Source organism: Schistocerca serialis, chromosome 11, assembly GCF_023864345.2.
Source record: "Schistocerca serialis cubense isolate TAMUIC-IGC-003099 chromosome 11, iqSchSeri2.2, whole genome shotgun sequence".
NCBI lineage: Eukaryota > Metazoa > Arthropoda > Insecta > Orthoptera > Acrididae > Schistocerca > Schistocerca serialis.
Window position 1 is genome coordinate 207,650,313 of NC_064648.1, and position 23,791 is coordinate 207,674,103.

The 23,791-nt window shown below is 43.4% G+C and overlaps 1 protein-coding gene across 1 annotated transcript in view; it reads left to right on the plus strand.

Annotated features, from left to right (window-relative positions):
- The window catches only part of LOC126426662 (serine/arginine repetitive matrix protein 2-like), a 288,117-nt gene that overhangs the window by 201,191 nt on the left and 63,135 nt on the right, over nucleotides 1-23,791 (plus strand). Inside the window, exons 19-20 of the mRNA XM_050088547.1 lie at nucleotides 10,998-11,169; nucleotides 21,588-21,837. Of these exons, the coding sequence (XP_049944504.1) occupies nucleotides 10,998-11,169; nucleotides 21,588-21,837 (422 nt within the window). The remainder of the gene's footprint in view (nucleotides 1-10,997; nucleotides 11,170-21,587; nucleotides 21,838-23,791) is intronic.

A 23,791-nucleotide genomic window follows, 5' to 3' on the forward strand; every position in this document is an offset into this window, starting at 1 on the left:
CTGCCCTTTTTTGCACCCTTTCGATGTCCTTCGTCAATCCCACCTTGTAAGGATCCCACACCGCGCAGCAATATTCTAACAGAGAACGAACGAGTTTAGTGTAAGCTGTCTCTTTAGGGACTTATTGCATCTTCCAAGTGTCCTGCAAATGAAACGGAACCTTTGGCTCGCCTTCCCCACAATATTATCTATGAGATAGACAGGAAATGCAAAATGGCTAACCAGGGATGGCTAGAGGACAAATGTAAGGATGTAGAGGCTTATCTCACTAGGGGTAAGATAGACACTGCCTACAGGAAAATTAAAGAGACCTTTGGAGAAAAGAGAACCACTTGCATGAATATCAAAAGCTCAGATGGAAACCCAGTTCTAAGCAAAGAAGGTAAAACAGAAAGGTGGAAGGAGTATATAGAGCGTCTATACAAGGGTGATGTACTTGGGGACAATATTATGGAAATGGAAGAGAATGTAGATGAAGATGAAATGGGAGATACAATACTGCGTGAAGAGTTTGACAGAGCACTCAAAGAACTGAGTCAAAACAAGGAGTAAACAACATTCCATTAGAACTACTGACAGCCTTGGGTTGGGAGAGCCAGCCCTGACAAAACTCTACCATCTGGTGAGCAAGATGTATGAGACAGGCGAAATACCCTCAGACTTCAAGAAGAATATAATAATTCCAATCCCAAAGAAAGCAGGTGCTGACAGATCTGAAAATCACCGAACTATCATTTTAATAAGTAACGGCGACAAAATACTAACGCCAATTCTTTACAGACGAATGGAAAAACTGGTAGAAGCCGACCTTGGGGAAGATCAGTTTGGATTCCGTAGACATGTTGGAACACGTGAGGCAATACTAACCTTACGACTTATCTTAGAAGAAAGATTAAGAAAAGGCAAACCTACGTTTCTAGCATTTGTAGACTTAGAGAAAGCTTTTGACAACGTTAACTGGAATACTCTCTTTCAAATTCTAAAGGTGGCAGGGGTAAAATACAGGGAGCGAAAGGCTATTTACAATTTGTACAGAAACCAGATGGCAATTATAAGAGTCGAGGGACATGAAAGGGAAGCAGTGGTTGGGAAAGGAGTGAGACAGGGTTGTAGCTTATCGCCGATGTTATTCAATCTGTATATTGAGCAAGCAGTAAAGGAAACAAAAGAAAAATTCTTAGTAGGTATTAAAATCCATGGAGAAGAAATAAAAACTTTGAGGTTCGCCGATGACATTGTAATTCTGTCAGAGGCAGCAAAGGACCTGGAAGAGCAGCTGAACGGAATGGACAGTGACTTGAAAGGAGGATATAAGATGAACATCAACAAAAGCAAAACGAGGATAATGGAATGTAGTCGAATTAAGTCGGGTGATGCTGAGGGAATTAGATTAGGAAATGAGACACTTAAAGTAGTAAAGGAGTTTTGCCATTTGGGGAGCAAAATAACGGATGATGGTCGAAGTAGAGAGGATACAAAATGTATACTAGCAGTGGCAGGGAAAGCATTTCTGAAGAAGAGAAATTTGTTAACATCGAGTGTTGATTTAAGTGTCAGGAAGTCGTTTCTGAAAGTATTTGTATGGAGTGTAGCCATGTGTGAAAGTGAAACGTGGACGATAAATAGTTTGGACAAGAAGAGAATAGAAGCTTTCGAAATGTGGTGGTACAGAAGAATGCTGAAGATTAGATGGGTAGATCACATAACTAATGAGGAGGTATTGAATAGGATTGGGAGTTTGTGGCACAACTTGACTAGAAGAATGGGTCGGTTGGTAGGGCATATTCTGAGGCATCAAGGGATCATCAATTTAGTATTTGAGGGCAGCGTGGAGGGTAAAAATGGTAGAGGGAGAGCAAGAGATGAATACACTAAGCAGATTCATAAGGATGTAGGTTGCAGTAGGCACTGGGAGATGAAGAAGCTTGCACAGGATAGAGTAGTATGGAGAGCTGCATCAAACCTGTCTCAGGACTGAAGACCACAACAACAACATCGCACCTCTGGGGATCTCCCCTTGTGAGGGGTAGTGGCTCTGGTCACAGGAACTGATAACGGCTGGGACGGTCGTGTGCTGATCCCACACCCCTCCATACTGCATCTGGTGATGCCGCTGCCAGCGGAAGACACAGTGCTCAAGTGGCTGTGATGGACGCATTGGGGACGGAGTTTACTTTACGCGTAAATAAATGATACCGCAGGGTACGTGACGTGTCCTGTGCTGCACGTCGTAAGTTGCCATGCCTATGTTGGATGTAGGTGTTAACTCGTGTACATAATGAATTTTGCACAGGAGACAAGGTATTATGTGTTGAGATGTATCACATTACAGAAATAGAAGTGATGTAAATGGAAGGAGAAGAGAGTTACAGTTGATTGTTATTGATGGAATTCATGCCAACTGTTACAGAGATTTTCAGTCTTGATAAATGTTATAATAGGAAACTAAACTACTCCTGAACAGGCCGTGAAGGCCCAATTGTACCGGACACACTCACACAAACACAAGTCACACACATGACCACAGTACTGGCTGTGGTCTCGGCTGCCAGAGACTGAGGTTGTGTGTGTGAGTTGTGTTTGCGTGTGTGTATGTGTGTGTAAGCTGTCAATTTTTGACAAAGGCCTTATTGGCCGAAGGCTGATATTCTGAGGAACTACATTTTTCTGACAGTAATTTAAGAAGAATGTTACAAACATTACATCTGAATCCTTATAAGCCTACACTGTTACATACCCTAAATGAGGATGACATTGACTGAGGATCAGCAGTGAAAATGATCCTAACTCCTACGAAACAATCCTGTGGTCTGATGAAACAAATTTTAAGTTAAATGATAGAGTCAACAAATACAATTACGTGTGTTTGTCTTCTGAAAATCTGTGATTTGTTATTGAGGAAGAGTTTAATGTTCCTGGAGTTACGGTCTGGGTTCCGATATGCAGGAAAGCAATGCTAGGAGCTTTTTTTATTACACGGAACCACGACTGCAGGAAGCTATCTTGAAATGTTAAGAGAAGTTATCACTGAGTTAAGACAGAACACCTGGATTTGAAGCTGAATGAAACAACCTCATCTAGTGTGAGACCTGAGTTTCTCCTGGCGTATACAACTTTCAAATAACTTCCGGGAATTCAGCCAGGTAACACTTTCAGCGACCGCCGATATTTCGGCGGGAGAACACCCCGCCATTTTCAAGGCAAACTGCAACGGACAGGCGACGTACATGCAAATTTAATACCTCGGTTCTCGGACCCAAGCAGGAAAGATAACACACACACACTGAACACTAGTGCCACCAAAGATGGCCAAAGTCAGAGCTATCGATAGTGAGACTATGAATTCGCAGGTGAGGTAGCATTGAGTCTGTCCCTCTGTTTCTTGACAAGGGAGAGAGCCGGATTCCAAACAGAGTTTAAACAGAAACCTCCATCCCTGTTAACAAGGTTGCTCGCTAATTTAATCTCAACTGCCTCCCGAATCACACTGTCCCAATAGCTGGACGTGCATGCCAATATCTCGGTGTTATTATATAACATGGAGTGACCAGTATCCAAGCAATGTTCGGCAATAGCAGATCTATTTGGCTGCTGTAATCGTGTGTGCCGTTTATGCTCAGTACATCTGTCCTCCACGGTCCTGATAGTTTGACCAATATATGCCATGCCGCAGCTACAAGGGACACGATATACACCCGCCTTACGCAGTCCAAGATCATCCTTAACGGAACTCAAAAGTGCTCTAATTTTAGATGGAGGTCGGAAAACACATTTCACATCGTATTTCCGTAAAATACGACCGATCTTATTGGACGTGTTTCCTACGTAAGGCAAGAAGGCAGTAGACTTAGGTGTTGACTCAGAATTATCATCAATCACCTGATGTACAGTTGGTCGATAGCGCAACGCACGTTCAATCTGTCTATCACTGTAACCATTTTGACGAAATGTAACTTCAAGATGGGACAGCTCAGCTGGCAAAGTCTCAGCGTCAGAAACGATATGTGCCCTGTGTACCAAGGTACGAAGTACCCCTTCACGCTGAGCCGAATGGTGACAACTATTAGCTTGTAAGTACAAGTCGGTGTGAGTACGTTTCCTGTAGACTGCATGTCCCAATGATCCATCATCCTTCCTCCTAACCAACACGTCGAGAAAGGGAAGGCAACCATCCTTTTCCACCTCCATCGTAAAACGAATGTTCGGGTGGATCGAGTTCAGATGTTCTAGAAAGACATTCAAATTCTCCCTACCGTGAGGCCAAACAACGAAGGTATCGTCAACGTATCTATAGAAACAGGCGGGTTTTAAAGGCGCCGACTCCAATGCACGTTCCTCGAAGTCTTCCATAAACAAATTTGCGATCACAGGAGACAACGGACTACCCATCGCAACTCCATCTGTCTGCTCGTAATACTGGTCATTAAATAAAAAGTAAGTGGATGTCAACACATGCCTAAAGAGATTAGTTAAATCAGCACCAAACCTGGCTTCAATTAACCGCAACGAATCAGACAGAGGAACACGAGTGAAGAGAGAGACCACATCGAAACTCACTAAAATATCAGAGTCATTCAGCCTCAGTCCCTCCAAACGACGTAAAAAATCAGCTGAGTTCCTGATATTATGTTCACACCGTCCTACTCGTGGACTCAACAGAGATGCAAGATGCTTGGAAACACGATATGTCGGGGCGCCGATGTTACTCACTATAGGACGGAAAGGAACCCCTTCCTTATGAACCTTTGGAAGGCCATATAACCTAGGGGGAACCGCACTATAGGTGTTAAGCCTCTTGATTGTGTCCTGCGACAAACCACTTTTCTTCAGGAGGCTGTTGGTCTTTCTCTCAACACTTTTCGTGGGGTCAGCATCGATTCTGCGATACGTTGAATCAGATAGTAAACGTTGCATCTGTTGTACATAATCATGTTTATTTAAAACAACGGTGGCATTGCCCTTGTCAGCAGGTAAAATAACAATACTGGGATCAACCTTGAGAGAGCGTAAAGCAGCCCTCTCTGCTGCTGTTACATTACTCTTGGGTGGACGAGCCCTAGTCAAAACACGGCATGCCTCCCTCCTAACTTCCTCTGCAGCGTCAGGAGGTAGTTTGCAAACTGCCTGTTCAATTGAACTAATAAAATCAACTTCCGGCAAATTCTTCGGAGTGGGTGCAAAATTTAATCCTTTCCCTAGCACGGATAAGGTTGCGTCGTCAAAAGATTTCTCTGTGAGATTTATCACAGAACGTCGAGATATAACATCCGACTCCGCGCGATGAAAACGTTCAAACTTTGCCAAATGCCGGGCAGTAACGGAGTTGTATTCCCAGTCAGCTTGAGTCCATGAGGCACCGTCCAACCAATCCCAAGTGAAATCAGACACTTCAGATGCAACCATTAAATGAAAACGATACAATTCTTTGGAAACAGAATCCAAACGTCGACGAGTAAAACGAATCCTCTCGCGAACAAGAGCCAAGCCAGCACGTTGCTTAATTCGGTTGGCGGCAGGAGAATTAATATGGTGCACAACCTTAGCAAATGTTGGGACATGATTTTCATCACGACACCTCAATAAAAACGACAAAGCACATTGCAGTCTAACTCGACAGCTACGAAGTTTATCCAACTTACGTAAACACCGATACATTTCCTCCCCGTAGAGGAGGTGCCTCATGGACCCAAGCTGACTGGGAGTACAACTCCGTTACTGCCCGGCATTTGGCAAAGTTTGAATGTTTTCATCGCGCGGAGTCGGATGTTATATCTCGACGTTCTGTGATAAATCTCACAGAGAAATCTTTTGACGACGCAACCTTATCCGTGCTAGGGAAAGGATTAAATTTTGCACCCACTCCGAAGAATTTGCCGGAAGTTGATTTTATTAGTTCAATTGAACAGGCAGTTTGCAAACTACCTCCTGACGCTGCAGAGGAAGTTAGGAGGGAGGCATGCCGTGTTTTGACTAGGGCTCGTCCACCCAAGAGTAATGTAACAGCAGCAGAGAGGGCTGCTTTACGCTCTCTCAAGGTTGATCCCAGTATTGTTATTTTACCTGCTGACAAGGGCAATGCCACCGTTGTTTTAAATAAACATGATTATGTACAACAGATGCAACGTTTACTATCTGATTCAACGTATCGCAGAATCGATGCTGACCCCACGAAAAGTGTTGAGAGAAAGACCAACAGCCTCCTGAAGAAAAGTGGTTTGTCGCAGGACACAATCAAGAGGCTTAACACCTATAGTGCGGTTCCCCCTAGGTTATATGGCCTTCCAAAGGTTCATAAGGAAGGGGTTCCTTTCCGTCCTATAGTGAGTAACATCGGCGCCCCGACATATCGTGTTTCCAAGCATCTTGCATCTCTGTTGAGTCCACAAGTAGGACGGTGTGAACATCATATCAGGAACTCAGCTGATTTTTTACGTCGTTTGGAGGGACTGAGGCTGAATGACTCTGATATTTTAGTGAGTTTCGATGTGGTCTCTCTCTTCACTCGTGTTCCTCTGTCTGATTCGTTGCGGTTAATTGAAGCCAGGTTTGGTGCTGATTTAACTAATCTCTTTAGGCATGTGTTGACATCCACTTACTTTTTATTTAATGACCAGTATTACGAGCAGACAGATGGAGTTGCGATGGGTAGTCCGTTGTCTCCTGTGATCGCAAATTTGTTTATGGAAGACTTCGAGGAACGTGCATTGGAGTCGGCGCCTTTAAAACCCGCCTGTTTCTATAGATACGTTGACGATACCTTCGTTGTTTGGCCTCACGGTAGGGAGAATTTGAATGTCTTTCTAGAACATCTGAACTCGATCCACCCGAACATTCGTTTTACGATGGAGGTGGAAAAGGATGGTTGCCTTCCCTTTCTCGACGTGTTGGTTAGGAGGAAGGATGATGGATCATTGGGACATGCAGTCTACAGGAAACGTACTCACACCGACTTGTACTTACAAGCTAATAGTTGTCACCATTCGGCTCAGCGTGAAGGGGTACTTCGTACCTTGGTACACAGGGCACATATCGTTTCTGACGCTGAGACTTTGCCAGCTGAGCTGTCCCATCTTGAAGTTACATTTCGTCAAAATGGTTACAGTGATAGACAGATTGAACGTGCGTTGCGCTATCGACCAACTGTACATCAGGTGATTGATGATAATTCTGAGTCAACACCTAAGTCTACTGCCTTCTTGCCTTACGTAGGAAACACGTCCAATAAGATCGGTCGTATTTTACGGAAATACGATGTGAAATGTGTTTTCCGACCTCCATCTAAAATTAGAGCACTTTTGAGTTCCGTTAAGGATGATCTTGGACTGCGTAAGGCGGGTGTATATCGTGTCCCTTGTAGCTGCGGCATGGCATATATTGGTCAAACTATCAGGACCGTGGAGGACAGATGTACTGAGCACAAACGGCACACACGATTACAGCAGCCAAATAGATCTGCTATTGCCGAACATTGCTTGGATACTGGTCACTCCATGTTATATAATAACACCGAGATATTGGCATGCACGTCCAGCTATTGGGACAGTGTGATTCGGGAGGCAGTTGAGATTCAATTAGCGAGCAACCTTGTTAACAGGGATGGAGGTTTCTGTTTAAACTCTGTTTGGAATCCGGCTCTCTCCCTTGTCAAGAAACAGAGGGACAGACTCAATGCTACCTCACCTGCGAATTCATAGTCTCACTATCGATAGCTCTGACTTTGGCCATCTTTGGTGGCACTAGTGTTCAGTGTGTGTGTGTTATCTTTCCTGCTTGGGTCCGAGAACCGAGGTATTAAATTTGCATGTACGTCGCCTGTCCGTTGCAGTTTGCCTTGAAAATGGCGGGGTGTTCTCCCGCCGAAATATCGGCGGTCGCTGAAAGTGTTACCTGGCTGAATTCCCGGAAGTTATTTGAACCTCATCTAGTATTAAGTCGGTGCTCTACCATACTATAGATCATATGTATGTGTATCTTTGGATGGCAGTTTTCAAAAGTGGATAGGAAAGGGGGTTCACAGGGTCTTGCCCATGCGATATTGATGTGTGTGTGTGTGTGTGTGTGTGTGTGTGTGTGTGGGGCAGTGGGGGGGGGGGGGGGGGGGGGGGGGGGGGGCACTGAAAGACAATGTTTTCACTGCGGAACTATTAAACCTACAGCATATAAGGAATATTATTGAACAAGAATTTGAAAAAATTTCAGGCAATAACAGGAAGTTACGTGATGTGATATGTAAATTTGTCTTTGAACGATGTATTAAATGTCTAGGAAAGGAGGGCATTTTCAACAATTTCAGTTGGGCAGATTACTTTGTATAAAGCATCAAAGCTACAAAACACTGTTCTACATTTTCTGTTAACTGTTTTTTGCTGCACCCTGTTGTTTGTTGTTGTGGTCTTCAGTTCTGAGACTGGTTTGATGCAGCTCCCCATGCTACTCTATCCTGTGCAAGCTTCTTCATCTCCCAGTACCTACTGCAACCTACATCCTTCTGAATCTGGTTAGTGTATTCATCTCTTGGTCTCCCTCTACGATTTTTACCCTCCACGCTGCCCTCCAATACTAAATTGGTGATCCCTTGATGCCTCAGAACATGTCCTACCAACCGATCCCTTCTTCTTGTCAAGTTGTGCCACAAACTCCTCTTCTCCCCAGTTCTATTCAATACCTCCTCATTAGTTATGTGATCTACCCATCTAATCTTCATCATTCTTCTGTAGCACCACATTTCGAAAGCTTCTATTCTCTTCTTGTCCAAACTATTTATCATCCATGTTTCCCTTTAAACATGGCTACACTCCATACAAATACTTTCAGAAATGACTTCCTGACACTTAAATCTATACTCGAGGTTAACAAATTTCTCTTCTTCAGAAACGCTTTCCTTCCCATTGCCAGTCTACCTTGCACCCTGTATGTTGTGGAATTATACAGTGGACTGATGTTAGTGACATAGACCTACAGTTGTGTGCATCACATCAATAGCACTTCTCAAAAATTGGAATTACCTGTGCTCAACAGTGTCAATTCCATTTTGGAGGAGGCCACTGAATCAAGTGGGCAGCTGGTTGATGGTCACACTCGCATAAAAATGCTGTGGACATGGTGTGATCAAGAAGTAACAGAATTTTTGTTTAAAGAATGTTTATTTATTCGTCAAAATAATTTTGTCCCCTTCAGGTATAATACAACTGTGCCAGCACTTTTTCCCATCTTGGAAAGTCTGGAACTCAATTTTTATTATGGTGTTCAGCTCCTTCAATGATTCCGTTTTTATGTCACCGGCGGTGGCAAAACGATATCCTTTTGTGGTTCTCTTCAGCCTCTGGAATAGAAAGAAGTTGCAGGGGCCTATGTCCAGTGTATACGGTGGCTGAGGCAACATAATGGTTTTGTTTTCCACCAAAAGATCATGAACAAGCACTGAGGTGTGAATGGAGCATTATCATGATGCAATGTCCACGAGTTGCTATGCCACAATTCTGGTTGTTTTATTTGACCTGCTCCATGCCAGTGGAGCAAAACTTCGAGGTAGTATTCTATATCAACTGTACGACATTATTAGAGGAACTCGTGGTGCTCTATCCCATCTCCGGCCATCCTGATTTAGGTTTTCCGTGATTTCCCTAAATCGCTTCAGGCAAATGCCGGGATGGTTCCTTTGAAGGGCACGGCCGATTTCCTTCCCAATCCTTCCCTAACCCGAGCTTGCACTCCGTCTCTAATGACCTCGTTGTCGACAGGACGTTAAACACTAACCACCACCACCACCACCACCACCACTCGTGGTGCTCTATCCCATTATAAGAAGAAAACAGTGAGAAGAACTTCCCATCAGATAGAACTTGTCGAATTTTTTTCGGCCGTTTCCACAGGCAGTTTCCATCAGTACGATCGGGCCTCAGTTTCAGCGTCATACTCGTATACCCACGATTCATCATCTGTTACAACCTTTAGAAGTTGTTGACTGTTGTCAACTTCATTCGGCAGGTCCTGAGCGATGTCTGTGCGATGGTGCTTTTGGTCAAAATTCAACAATTTTGGAATGAACTTAGCTGGTACATGTTTCATGCCCAAAACATCCAAATAACTGCTTCTCATAAGCCAAACAGTATGGTGTCATCATCAGCAATCTCTTTAGTGGTGATATGACAACTTTCCAGGACTGTTTTCTTTACTTCTTCCACAGTGTAATCAGTAATTGATGTGTTAGGGCATCCTGGATTGTCATCGTCTTCAGCGTCTTCTCAACCCTCTTTGAAATGTTTGTGCTATTTGTAAACTCTTGTCTTATTCGTAGTAGACTTACCGAAAGCCGTGGTCAACACTTAAAAAATGGTTCTGCATCTTATTCCATTTTCCAAGCAAAATTTAATGCAAAATCTTTGATCCATTTTTTCCAAAAGTGAAATTTTGCCTGGCTCTCCAAACTCTTACTAAAAGCCATGGTCAACATTTGAGATACAGTTCTGCATCTTATTCCATTTTTCAAGCAAATTTTAATCTTTGATCCATTTTTTTCCGAAAGTGAAATTTCTCCGGGCACTCCAAACTCATATAACCTTTTCAATTGTCAACAATAAATGAAATATTTAAAACACTTGAAAATGCAAACATACATCAGGGGCATGTGTACCAACAAAATAAAAAAAATTGAAAATCAGCTCTACAAAGCTCATGAAATTAAAAAAAAAAAAATAATCCTGTTACTTTTCAATGACACCTCCCAGTAGTTAAAACAGAGCTGATACGTGCCACAGCTAATTTCACAGGTCGTCTCGGGTCTGACAGAATAGGATAAGCCCGTGACAGGAACGGAGCAAGCTGTGCCGAGTACTAATCGTGTGGTGAAGGGTCGGGAGTAGGTGTGGCCTAACGATGTACAGAAGCGTGTTCCCTTCCCGCGTATATTGCACCCCTGTGCAGTCGAGCTGTACCGAGTGTACGGTAGAGATGTTGGATGCTTTGTTTACAAACGTGACACTGCCTGTTGCCCACAGGAGCCTGAGCCTGAGCTTGCCGCGTGGCGCCGTGCTGCCGGAGCTGTATGACGCCCAGCAGCAGCCGTTCGTGCGCGGCGCGCCGTACCGGAACACCGTCGCCGGCATCCGCAGCCACTCCGTTTCGGAGCGCACCTCCACCCCCACCATATACGAGGAGGCCGCGCACCAGGTGGGTGACCTCTGACTCTCTGTTGTCTTACCGTCGGTATAAGAACATTTACTGTACTGGCAAACCCAACATTCTCTCATACTGAAAACATGCCATGAGTTATACATACAGTGAAAACCCTCTTTCACACTTTTCAAAGGACGTCAAGAAAATGGTGTAAAATGTGGGATATAACATTTTAAGCTGTAAAAGTTACATATAGCATACCCACTTGCATTTTCACACTTTATGCATATGCACATTATAGGCACCAAAATACTTGTCAGGGACTTGTTTCTTATTTAATAAAGGTTTATTATCTAATAAAAACTGCTGATGTTATTGGAACTGGTATCTGTCTGGGAAGTAGAAATGTTTGACTCGATTTCATATGTCATTATCAATGTTTTTGGAAATCCTGCACCTGTCACTCATTATTTAAATAGTGAAACACTGCAGAAGTTACATACACTACTGGCCATTAAAATTGCTACACCAAGAAGAAATGCAGATGATAAACGGATATTCATTGGACAAATATATTATACTAGAACTGACATGTGATTACATTTTCACGCAATTTGGGTGCATAGATCCTGAGAAATCAGTACGCAGAACAAACACCTCTGGCCGTAATAACAGCCTCGATACGCCTGGGCATTCAGTCAAACAGAGCTCAGATGGCGTGTACAGGTACAGCTGCTCAACACGATACCACAGTTCATCAAGAGTAGTGACTGGCGTATTGTGACGAGCCAGTTGCTCGGCCACCATTGACCAGACATTTTCAATTGGTGAGAGATCTGGAGAATGTGCTGGCCAGGGCAGCAGTCGAACATTTTCTGTATCCAAAAAGGCCTGTACAGGACCTGCAACATGCGGTCGTGCATTATCCTGCCGAAATGTAGGGTTTCACAGGGATCGAATAAAGGTTAGACCCACGGGTCGTAACACATCTGAAATGTGCCGTCAATGCAAACAAGAGGTCACCGAGACGTGTAACCAATGGCACCCCATACCATCACACCAGGTGATACATGCCTGTATGACAATGACGATTACACGCTTCCAATGTGCGTTCACCGCAATGTCACCAAACACAGATGTGATCATCGTAATGCTGTAAACAGAACCTGGATTCATCCGAACAATTGACGTTTTTCCATTCGTGCAACCAGGTTCGTTCGAGTACACCTACGCAGACACTCCTGTCTGTGATGCAGCTTCAAGGGTAACTGCAGCCACGGTCTCCGAGCTGATTGTCCGTGCTGCTGCAAACGTCATCGAACTGTTCAAGTAGATGGTTGTTGTCTTGCAAACGTCCTTATCTGTTGACTCAGGGATCGACACGTGGCTGCACGATCCGTTACAGCCATTCGTATAAGATGCCTGTCATCTCGACTGCTAGTGATACGAGGCCATTGGGGTCCAGCACGGCATTCCGTATTACCCTCCGAACCCACCGATTCCATATTCTACTAGCAGTCATTGGATCTTGCCCAACGCGAGCAGCAATGTCGCTATACGATAAACCGCAATAGGCTACAAACCGACCTTCATCAAAGTTGGAAACATGATGGTACGCATTTCTCCTCCTTACACGAGGCATCACAACAACGTTTCACCAGGCAACGCTGGTCAACTGCTGCTTGTGTATGAGAAATCGGTTGGAAACTTTCCTCATGTCAGCACGTTGTAGGTGTCGCCACCGGCGCCAACCTTGTGTGAATGCTCTGAAAAGCTAATCATTTGCATATCACAGCATCTTCTTCCTGTCGGTTAAATTTCGCGTGTGTAGCACGTCATCTTCGTGGTGTAGCAATTTTAATGGCTAGTAGTGTACTTTTTCATGAGTAGCACGACGCATTTCGAGGATTTTTTTCTTGTTGTCAAGTGCAAATATTTACTTAAATATTTTGTGTGGTGTTTGTGTACATGTTGTTCTGCGTCTCTTGCGCCGTAGTCATCTTTTTGATGATATCAGGTACTGTGCCTCCTCAGTTGCGTAGAATACAACACACACGCAAACTATCACATTGTCTGTCTGTGTATCATCACAAAAGATACATACATAAATTCTTCATGATCACGTGTAGATGTTTCTTACTCAAGGCTATTTGTAGAGTTTATGTCAGTGGTTGGTATGTTGCTGTATACTTCAATGTTTGTGACTGTCACAGATTATGGCAATTAAGTCCCAGAATTGATTAAGTATCATACGACTTACTTTTCCTTCACGTATAACAACTGTTCCATTGTCTGACTAAACGGTAACTGTTATCACACATTTGTAAGTCAAGAAGATACTACAAAAGCTTTAAAACTCCAGACTGGTCAGAAACAATCTAGAAGTGGTCAATAGGCATACTGTTATCATAACGTCTACAAGAGAGCAAATTAACATCTCCATTGAAGTTCTGCATTGTAGTCTCAGCGAACTTACGGCTCGATGCGGCTATAACTCTCTTGTTGGATAAATGTTACCTCTGATCGCTTTATCTTGTCTGGGTGTTAACCTTTTCAAGGCACATATTTTGAATTCTTTATTTAGAGTTTCATGCTTTGTATCATCTGATAGTCTTTCATTTAGTTCATTCCTTGTAATAAACGTTGTCAGTTACATATTATTTCTGTTAGTCAGACTTTCAATAGTGATAATATTTTGTCATGAGTAGCTCCCGTCAAGGTCAGAATAACTAATTTTTTTAATATCTTTTGCTACCAAAGGGAAGTCATTAGGGGCTCCAGATATGAGGGTGAGTCAAATGAAAACCTTAAATATTTTTTTAAATATAATTGATTGTGCAGAAGTGGTACAAAACTGTACCACTGTTCAACATAATCTCGCCCACGCCAAATGCAAGTCCTCCAGCGCTTACAAAGTGCATAAATTCCTTTAGAAAAAAATTCTTTTGGTAGTCTGCGCAACCGCTAGTGCACCGCATGGCGTACCTCTTCATCAGAACGGAACTTTATTCCCCCCATTGCGTGTTTGAGTGGTCCAGACATGTGAAAATCACGTGGGGCAAGGTCTTGTGAGTTTGGTGGATGAGGAAGACACTCAAAATGTAGGTCTGTGATTGTTGCAACAGTCGTACGGGCAGTGTGGGGCCTTGCATTGTCATGTTGCCAAAAGGACACTTGCTGACAGCAATCAACGTCGCTTTGATTTGACTGCAGACCGCAGATGATTTTTTAGGTGGTCTGTGTACGATGCACTGGTGACAGGGGTCCCTCTAGGCATGTAATGCTCCAAAATGATGCCTTTTTCATCCCAAAAGAGAGTCAGCATAACCTTCACTGCTGATGGTTCTGTTCAAAACTTGTTTGGTTTTGGTGATGAGGAATAGCGCCATTCCTTGCTCGCTCTCTTAGTCTGCGGTTGGTGGAAGTGAACCCAGGTTTCGTCCCCAGTAACGATTCTTGCAAGGAAGCCATCACCTTCTCGTTCAAAGCGCCGAAGAAGTTCTTCAGAAGCATCGACACGTCGTTCTCTCATTTCAGGAGTCAGCTGTCGTGGCACCCATCTTGCAGACACTTTGTGAACCTGGAGCACATCGTGCACAATGTGGTGTGCTGACCCGTGACTAATCTGTAAACATGCTGCAATGTCATTCAGTGGTTTTCCTTCACTATGGCTTCAACTGTGGAGTCACAACTCGTTGTGCCTGACCTGAACGAGGAGCATCTTCCACTGAAGTCACACCATTTGCCAACTTCCTACTCCATTCGCAGACTTGCTGCTGTGACAAACATGCATCACCGTGCTGAACCTTCACATCGTCGATGAATTTCAGTAGGTTTCACACCTTCACTACGCAAAAACCGAATAACAGAACGGTGTTCTTCCCTGGTGCAAGTCGCAAGTGGGGCGGCCATCTTTATACTGATACTGCGACGGTATGTGTGCATCTGCACTATGCTGCCGCCTACAGGCCATTCTGCATGCTGTTTGTAGCACGCTTACCAACTTACAGGATAACGGTGCGATATTTCTATTTGTTATTACAAATTTAAGGTTTTCATTTGACTGACCCTCGTATATGGGGTGTTATACGAAGTACCCCAGTATTGTAAGGATACTGCAGATGACAACCATACGTTTCTTGCTATGAAATGAAATGGCACCGCTGACCACCACTTGTGGTTGTCGTGCCGTATGACGGGCAACAGTCAGTTTGGTATCCTGCTGCTGTCCAGAGCATGTGCAGACACATTTGCAGTCTGAAATCTCATTGACTGGGGTAGAATTGTCTTCACTGATGAGTCCCACTTCTTCAGTGATGAATCCTAATTTGATCTTAGCCCCAGTGACCCGTGAAGACATGTCTGGAAACACCCCGGACAGCAGAGGGATACTAACCTGTCTGTCGCCCACCGTACAGCCCGAGAACCTGGAATGGTGGTCTGGAGTGACATTCTATTTTCATAGCAGCACCCCTTTGGTTGTCATCCATGGTACCCTTAAGGAACAGAGGTATATAGATGATACTCTGTGCACCGTTCTATTGCCCTTCACAGAAAACCATCCTAGGCTTATACAGGGTGTTACAAAAAGGTACAGCCAAACTTTCAGGAAACATTCCCCACACACAAATAAAGAAAAGATGTTATGTGGACATGTGTCCGGAAATGCTTACTTTCCATCTTAGAGCTCATTTCAGTTTCATCAGTATGTACTGTACTTCCTCGATTCACCGCCAGCTGGCCCAAGTGGAGGAAGCTAATGTTGACTTCGGTGCTTGTGTTGATATGCGACTCATTGCTCTACAGTACTAGCATCGAACACATCAGTACGTAGCATCAACAGGTTAGTGTTAATCACAAACGTGGTTTTGCAGTCAGTGCAATGTTTACAAATGCGGAGTTGGCAGATGCCCATTTGATGTACGGATTAGCACGGGGCAATAGCCGTGGCGCGGTACGTTTGTATCGAGACAGATTTCCAGAACGAAGGTGTCTCGACAGGAAGACGTTCGAAGCAATTGATCGGCGTCTTAGGGAGCACGGAACATTCCAGCCTATAACTCGCGACTGGGGAAGACCTAGAACGACGAGGACACCTGAAATGGACGAGGCAATTCTTCGTGCAGTTGACGATAACCCTAATGTCAGCGTCAGAGAAGTTGCTGCTGTACAAGGTAACGTTGACCACGTCACTGTATGGAGAGTGCTACGGGAGAAGCAGTTGTTTCCGTACCGTGTACAGCGTGTGCAAGCACTATCAGCAGCTGATTGGCCTCCACGGGTACACTTCTGCAAATGGTTCATCCGACAATGTGTCAATCCTCATTTCAGTGCAAATGTTCTCTTTACAGATGAGGCTTCATTCCGATGTGATCAAATTGTAAATTTTCACAATCAACACGTGTGGGCTGACGAGAATCCGCACGCAATTGTGCAATCACATCATCGACACAGATTTTCTGTGAACGTTTGGGCAGGCATTGTTGGTGATGTCTCAATTCGGCCCCATGTTCTTCCACCTACGCTCAATGGATCACGTTATCACGATTTCATACGGGATACTCTACCTGTGCTGCTAGAACATGTGCCTTTACAAGTACAACACAACATGTGGTTCATGCATGTTGGAGCTCCTGCACATTTCAGTCGAAGTGTTCGTACGCTTCTCAACAACAGATTCGGTGACCGACGGATTGGTAGAGGCGGACCAATTCCGTGGCCTCCATGCTCTCCTGACCTCAACCCTCTGGACTTTCATTTATGGGGGCATTTGAAAGCTCTCGTCTACGCAACGTCGGTACCAAATGTAGAGACTCCTCGTGCTCGTATTGTGGATGGCTGTGATACAATACGCCGTTCTCCAGGGCTGCATCAGCGCATCAGGGATTCCGTGCGACGGAGGGTGGATGCACGTATCCTCACTAACGGAGGACATTTTGAACATTTCCTGTAACAAAATGATTGAAGTCACGCTGGTACATTCTGTTGCTGTGTGTTTCCATTCCATGATTAATGTGATTTGAAGAGAAGTAATAAAATGAGCTCTAACATGGAAATTAAGCGTTTCCGGACACATGTCCACATAACATATTTTCTTTCTTTGTGCCTGAGGAGTGTTTCCTGAAAGTTTGGCTATACCTTTGTGTAACGCCCTGTATTTCAGCAAGATAATGCCCTTCTGTGCATGGCAAGATTTCTACTCCTTGTATTTGTGCTTGCCAAATCCTATTTTGGCCAGCAATGTCGCCAGATCTCTCGCCGAGTGAGAACGTTTGGAGCTTTATGGGCAGAGTCTTCCAACCAGCTTGGGATTTTGGTAATCTAAGATACCAACTGGACAGAATTTAGCACGGTATCCCTCAGGAGAACACAACAAATCTGTCAGATAATGCCAAGCTGAATAACAGCTTGCTTAAGTGCCAAAGATGGACCAACTCATTATTGACTTGCTCAGCTTGTAAAGTTCTTTCTGTTCAATAAATCAACGAATTCTTCTGAAACTGTAATCCTTTACTTGTCCGTACATGTATGTATGTTTTTTAAGTAAGGTCCGTTTTGTTGTAGACATTAGTAGTTCGCACACATACCACAACGAGAGCGTGCATCGTGTCCCGGCATGACTCGGGAACAACTGTGCTCAGTTCCAGCTCTGTAGCTAACCTGCACGGTTCTATTCAGTGCATTTCAAAATGTTTAAGTCTGTCAACTCGCCCGCCGTGTGTGAGATCCGCTCAGTGATACGGTTTTCCTCAGCAAGGAACCTGTCTGCTGCAGAAATTCATCGACAGATTTGTGAAGTGTATGGTGATAATGTTATGAGTTAAAGCAAAGTGCGTAAGTGGGTACAAGAATTCAAATATGGCCGTGACAATGTCCATGATGAGGACCGCTCCGGTCGCCCTTCTTTGATTATGGCTGATTTGGTGGCTTCAGTTGAAGTGAGGATTCGTGAAAACAGGAGCTCCACAATAACAGGTGTCTCAAATGAATTTCCTGACGAGTCGAGATCAGTGCTTTATAACACTGTTTCTGAACACCTAACGTTTAGGAAACTGTGCTCCCATTGGATCCCGAAACTCCTAACAGAGGACCACAGAAACCATAGTTTTGAGTGTGTGATGAAGTTCTTGATCGTTATCATGAAGAAGATGACACCTTCTTGAGTCAGATCGTAACTGGAGACGAAACGTGGGTTTCGCATGTCACGCCCGAATCGAAGCAACAGAGCGTGGAATGGAGACACACACACTTGCCTGTAAAGGTGAAGGCCAAACAGACTCTGTCCCAGTGCAAAATCATGGTGTCAGTGTTTTGGGATAGGCACGGTCTTCCGTTGGTCGACTTCGTGCAACGAGGAACCACTATCAATGCAGGAGCATACTGCCAAACCCTGAGAAAGCTAGACAGAGCGATGCAAGACCTCACACTGCAGGTCAGACCCACGAGTTATTGGACAGTTTTGGCTGGGAAGTTTTAGACCACCCACCCTACAGTTCTGACCTTGCGCCGAGCGATTACCATCTGTTCCTCCACCTCAAACAACACCTCAGTGGCAACCGTTACAATGACGACGATGACGACGTGAAAATGGCAGTGAACTCTTGGTTATCAGAGCAGGCGGCAAGTTTTTATGAAGAGGGTATTTTAAAATTGGTTGAGAGGTATGATACATGTTTGAACAAACTTGGCAACTATGTCAAAAAATAGAGTGAAGTTTGTACCGGTACTTTCTAGAAATAAATTTACTTTTTTCAAATAACCTTTCATTGCGTACTTATGTTCAAACGGACCTTAAAGAACATGCCTCATATCTACTGATTTCCATCCCAGTGAGATAAATCCTTCTCGGTGCATTTTTTTTTTTTTTTTTTTTTTTTTTTGTCTTAGAGTATAATTGATGTTAACAAATTTCTCTGTTTCAGAACTGCATTTCTTTGTATTTTAAGTCTCAATTTTACATTTATTTCAGACATCATCAGTTTGCTACCCAAATAACAAAATTTATCTGCTATTTGTAGCGCCCCATTTCCTAAACTAATTCCCTCAGCACTACCTGATTGGATTACACCTCATGACATTACCCTTCTTTTACTTTGAGTGATATCTTTTTTTGCAGCTTCTTTTCAAAACACTATCCATTCTGTTCACTTGCTTTTTCATGGCCTTTGTCCTCTCTCACAGAATTCCAATGTCATCGACAAACCTCAAAGAGGTGTTTTTTTTCCCCTCCCTGAACCGCAATTCTGTTTTCAGATTTCACCTTGGTTTCATTTACTGCTTGCTCATTGTACAAATTGAATAACATTTGGAGTAGGGCACAACCTTGTCTCACTCCCCTCTCAATAACTTCTTCCCTTTCATGCCCTTTGCCTCATATAACTGCAGTCTGGTTTTTGTACAAGTTGTAGCTAACTTTTTACTCATTGTATTACACCTGTGCTAACTTCAAAATTTCAAAGTGTTTGTTCCTGTCAGCAGCATCAAAAACTTTCTCTATTCTACAAATACTAATGTAGAATTGTCTTTCTTCAGTTTGTGTTTTCGGATACACTGCAGAGTTAGTTTTGCCTCGTGTGTTCCTACACTTCCCTAGAGTCCTACTGATCTTGCCTGAGGTTAGCTTCTATCAATTTTTTAATTCTTCAGTAAATAGTCAGTGTCGTTTCGCAAGCTGTAACTTACTAGACTAATGGTTTTGTAATATTCACACTTATTTGGAAGTGAAATTATTACATTATCCTCGATGTGTGAGGGTATTTCGCCTGTCTTGTATGTGTTGTGGATCGAGTAGAATATTTTGTCACAGTATGTCCTCTTAAGGATCTCAGTAATTGTGAGGCACTTGAAGATGCAGGAGTGTAAAGTCATCTGATATAAATAGTAATTTGTATTATTTTACAAAGCTTCCTAATTGGATTAATAATAGAAAGATTTTGATTATACTGTATGTAATTTTTCGTGTTTCTTGGTGGTATATTGTTGTCGTTGTTGTGGTCTTCAGTCGTGAGACTGGTTTGATGCAGCTCTCCATGCTACTCTATCCTGTGCAAGCTTCTTCATCTCCCAGTACCTACTGCAACCTACATCCTTCTGAATCTGCTTAGTGTATTCATCTCTTGGTCTCCCTCTACAATTTTTATCCCTCCACACTGCCCTCCAGTAATAAATTGGTGATCCCTTGATGCCTCAGAACATGTCCTACCAACCGATCCCTTCTTCTAGTCAAGTTGCTCCACAGACTCCTCTTCTCCCCATTTCTATTCAATACCTCCACATTAGTTATGTGAGCTACCCATATAATCTTCATCATACTTCTGTAGGACCACATTTTGAAAGCTTCTATTTTCTTCTTTCAAAACTATTTATCGTCCACGTTTCACTTCCATACATGGCTACACTCCATACAAATACTTTCAGAAACGACTTCCTGACACTTAAATGAATACTCGATGTTAACAAATTTTTCTTCTTCAGAAATGCTTTCCTTCCCATTGCCAGTCTACATTTTATATCCTCTCTACTTCGACCATCATCAGTTATTTTGCTCCCCAGACAGCAAAACTCCTTTACTACTTTTAGTGTCTCATTTCCTAATCGAATTCCCTCATCATCACCCGACTTAATTCGACTACATTCCATTATCCTCGTTTTGCTTTTGTTGATGTTCATCTTATACCCACCTTTCAAGACACTGTCCATTCCGTTCAACTGCTCCCCCACGTCCTTCGCTGTCTCTGACAGAATTACAATGTGATTGGCGAACCTCAAAGTTTTTATTTGTTCTCCATGGATTTTAATTCCTACTCCGAATTTTTCTTTTGTTTCCTTTACTGCTTGCTCAATATACAGATTGAATAGCATCGGGGAGAGGCTACAACCCTGTCTCACTCCCTTCCCAACCACTGCTTCCCTTTCGTGCCCCTCGACTCTTATAACTGCCATCTGGTTTCTGTACAAATTGTAAATAGCCTTTCCCTCCCTGTATTTTACCGCTGCCACCTTCAGAGTTTGAAAGAGAGTATTCGAGTCAACATTGTCCAAAGGTTTATCTAAATCTAGAAATGCTAGAAACGTAGGTTTGTCTGTTTTGAATCTTTCTTCTAAGATAAGTCGTAGGGTCAGTATTGCCTCACGTGTTCCAACATTTCTACAGAATCCAAACTGATCTTCCCCGAGGTCGGCTTCTACCAGTTTTTCCATTCGTCTGTAAAGAATTTGCGTTAGTATTTTGCAGCTGTGACTTATTAAACTGATAGTTCGGTAATTTTCACATCTGTCAATACCTGCTTTCTTTGGGATTGGAATTATTATATTCTTCTTGAAGTCTGAGGGAATTTCGCCTGTCTCGTACATCTCGCTCACCAGATGGTATATTAGTTTTACTTATTTGTATTACAAGAATTTCATCATTTAATACTCCCGGATATAGGAGTGTAAAATGAAACAGAGGAAAACGAGCTCGCAATTTACAGCAGGCTGCGGCTCCACGGCGCGAGCAGAGTGCAGACGGGACTCCGCACCGCAGGAGCCGAGGCGTGGGGGCGGGCGAGGGGCCGCCACCCATCTTCAAGAGGGGGTCGCTGCAGGGCCTGCCCGAGCCGGACGGTCCGGCCAGCTCCACGCCCAAGAGGGTCAGCTTCACGCCGGGAGAGGACGTCTCGCCGCGGCCCAACTGGCCCACGAGGAACGGGCCGGCAGCACAGCCCCCGACGAGGAACAGGGGTGAGTGACTGGCGGAGGGGCGTGGTATCGCCACTTGTTATGACCTCAGTTGTTGTTGTTGTGGTGGTCTTCAGTCCTGAGACTGGTTTGATGCAGCTCTCCATGCTACTCTATCCTGTGCAAGCTGCTTCATCTCCCAGTACCTACTGCAGCCTGCATCCGTCTACATCTACATCTACATACATACTCCGTAATCCACCGTACGGTGCATGGCAGAGGGTACCTCGTACCACAGCTAGCATCTTCTCTCCCTGTTCCACTCCCAGACAGAACGAGGGAAAAATGACTGCCTATATGCCTCTGTACGAGCCCTAATCTCTCTTATTTTATCTTTGTGGTCTTTCTTCGAAATGTAAGTTGGCGGCAGTGAAATTGTACTGCAGTCAGCCTCAGATGCTGTTTCTCTAAATTTGCTCAGTAGCGATTCACGAAAAGAACGCCTCCTTTCCTCTAGAGACTCCCACCCGAGTTCCTGAAGCATTTCCGTAACACTCGCGTGATGATCGAACCTACCAGTAACAAATCTAGCAGCCCGCCTCTGAATTGCTTCTATGTCCTCTCTCAATCCGACCTGGTAGGGATCCTAAACGCTCGAGCAGTACTCGAGAATAGGTCGTATTAGTGTTTTATAAGCGGTCTCCTTTACAGATGAACCACATTTTCCCAAAATTCTACCAATGAACCGAAGACGACTATCCACCTTCCCTACAACTGCCATTACATGCTTGTCCCACTTCATATCGCTCTGCAATGTTACACCCAAATATTCAATTGACGTGACTGTGTCAAGCGCTACACTACTAATGGAGTATTCAAACATTATGGGATTCTTTTTCCTATTCATCTGCATTAATTTACGTTTATCTATATTTAGAGTTAGCTGCCATTCTTTACACCAATCACAAATCCTGTCTGAGTCATCTTGTATCCTCCTACAGTCCCTCGATGACGACACCTTCCCATACACCACAGCATCGTCAGCAAACAGCCGCACATTGCTATCCACCCTATCCAAAAGATCATTTATGTAGATAGAAAACAACAACGGACCTACCACACTTCCCTGGGGCACTTGCGCATGTGTTACGTGAGCCGCAGTGTGGTATATGGAATCGTAACGCTTTCCAGTGACAGTTGTTGGCTGTATCTGGCTCGCAAGTCACTCTGTTTACAAAATTGATGGGTGTAAAATTCCTATATTAGATCTATTAAAATGCGCTCTCCTGCCTTGTCCATTTGCTAGTCAGGTTTCCTGTCTCTAGTATACATAAATAAAAACTTCAGTATCCATGGAAACATTATAAGGCAAAAAGGAACGTACCATATCCAGTCAATAAGGACATTCGCTTATATAAACCCATTACAAATATTGTGATACAAAATTACAATAGTTCTCCACACAAGATAAAAATTATTTCATCACTTTTTAGTGAAACCCTAAAGTCATTCTTACTTGATCATTGTTCCTACTCAGCAGCAGAATCTCTGCATATGAATTACAAAACTTTAAAAAAAAAAAAAAAAAAAAAGAAAGGGTAAAATATCTTACTGCAATTAGTGCAAGGTGTCCCGCAGATTATGCCAATTAAAGAAATTCACTCCTTAAAAAGAGCACACTTACATTTACATAACATCAAATGTTATAGTACATAATTATATTAAACTAATAAGAAACTATCAGAACCTATTAAAACGGTGAAGGTTATAAAAAAATATTTGGATGTAGTGGGACACGAACCACTACATAATAAATTTTGTCATGAATCTGTGACGCTACTCATTGCGCTAAAGTGACAACGCTTTGAAAATGTCTGTATATAGAATGTTATCATGTCATAAAAGCTTTAATCATAGCTATATTAGTAATTGAAATTTAATTATAACAAATTGTACCACGAACAATGGGTTTTAATGGATCCTCAACATGCTGTCGCCTTCAGATGGCATACTCTCA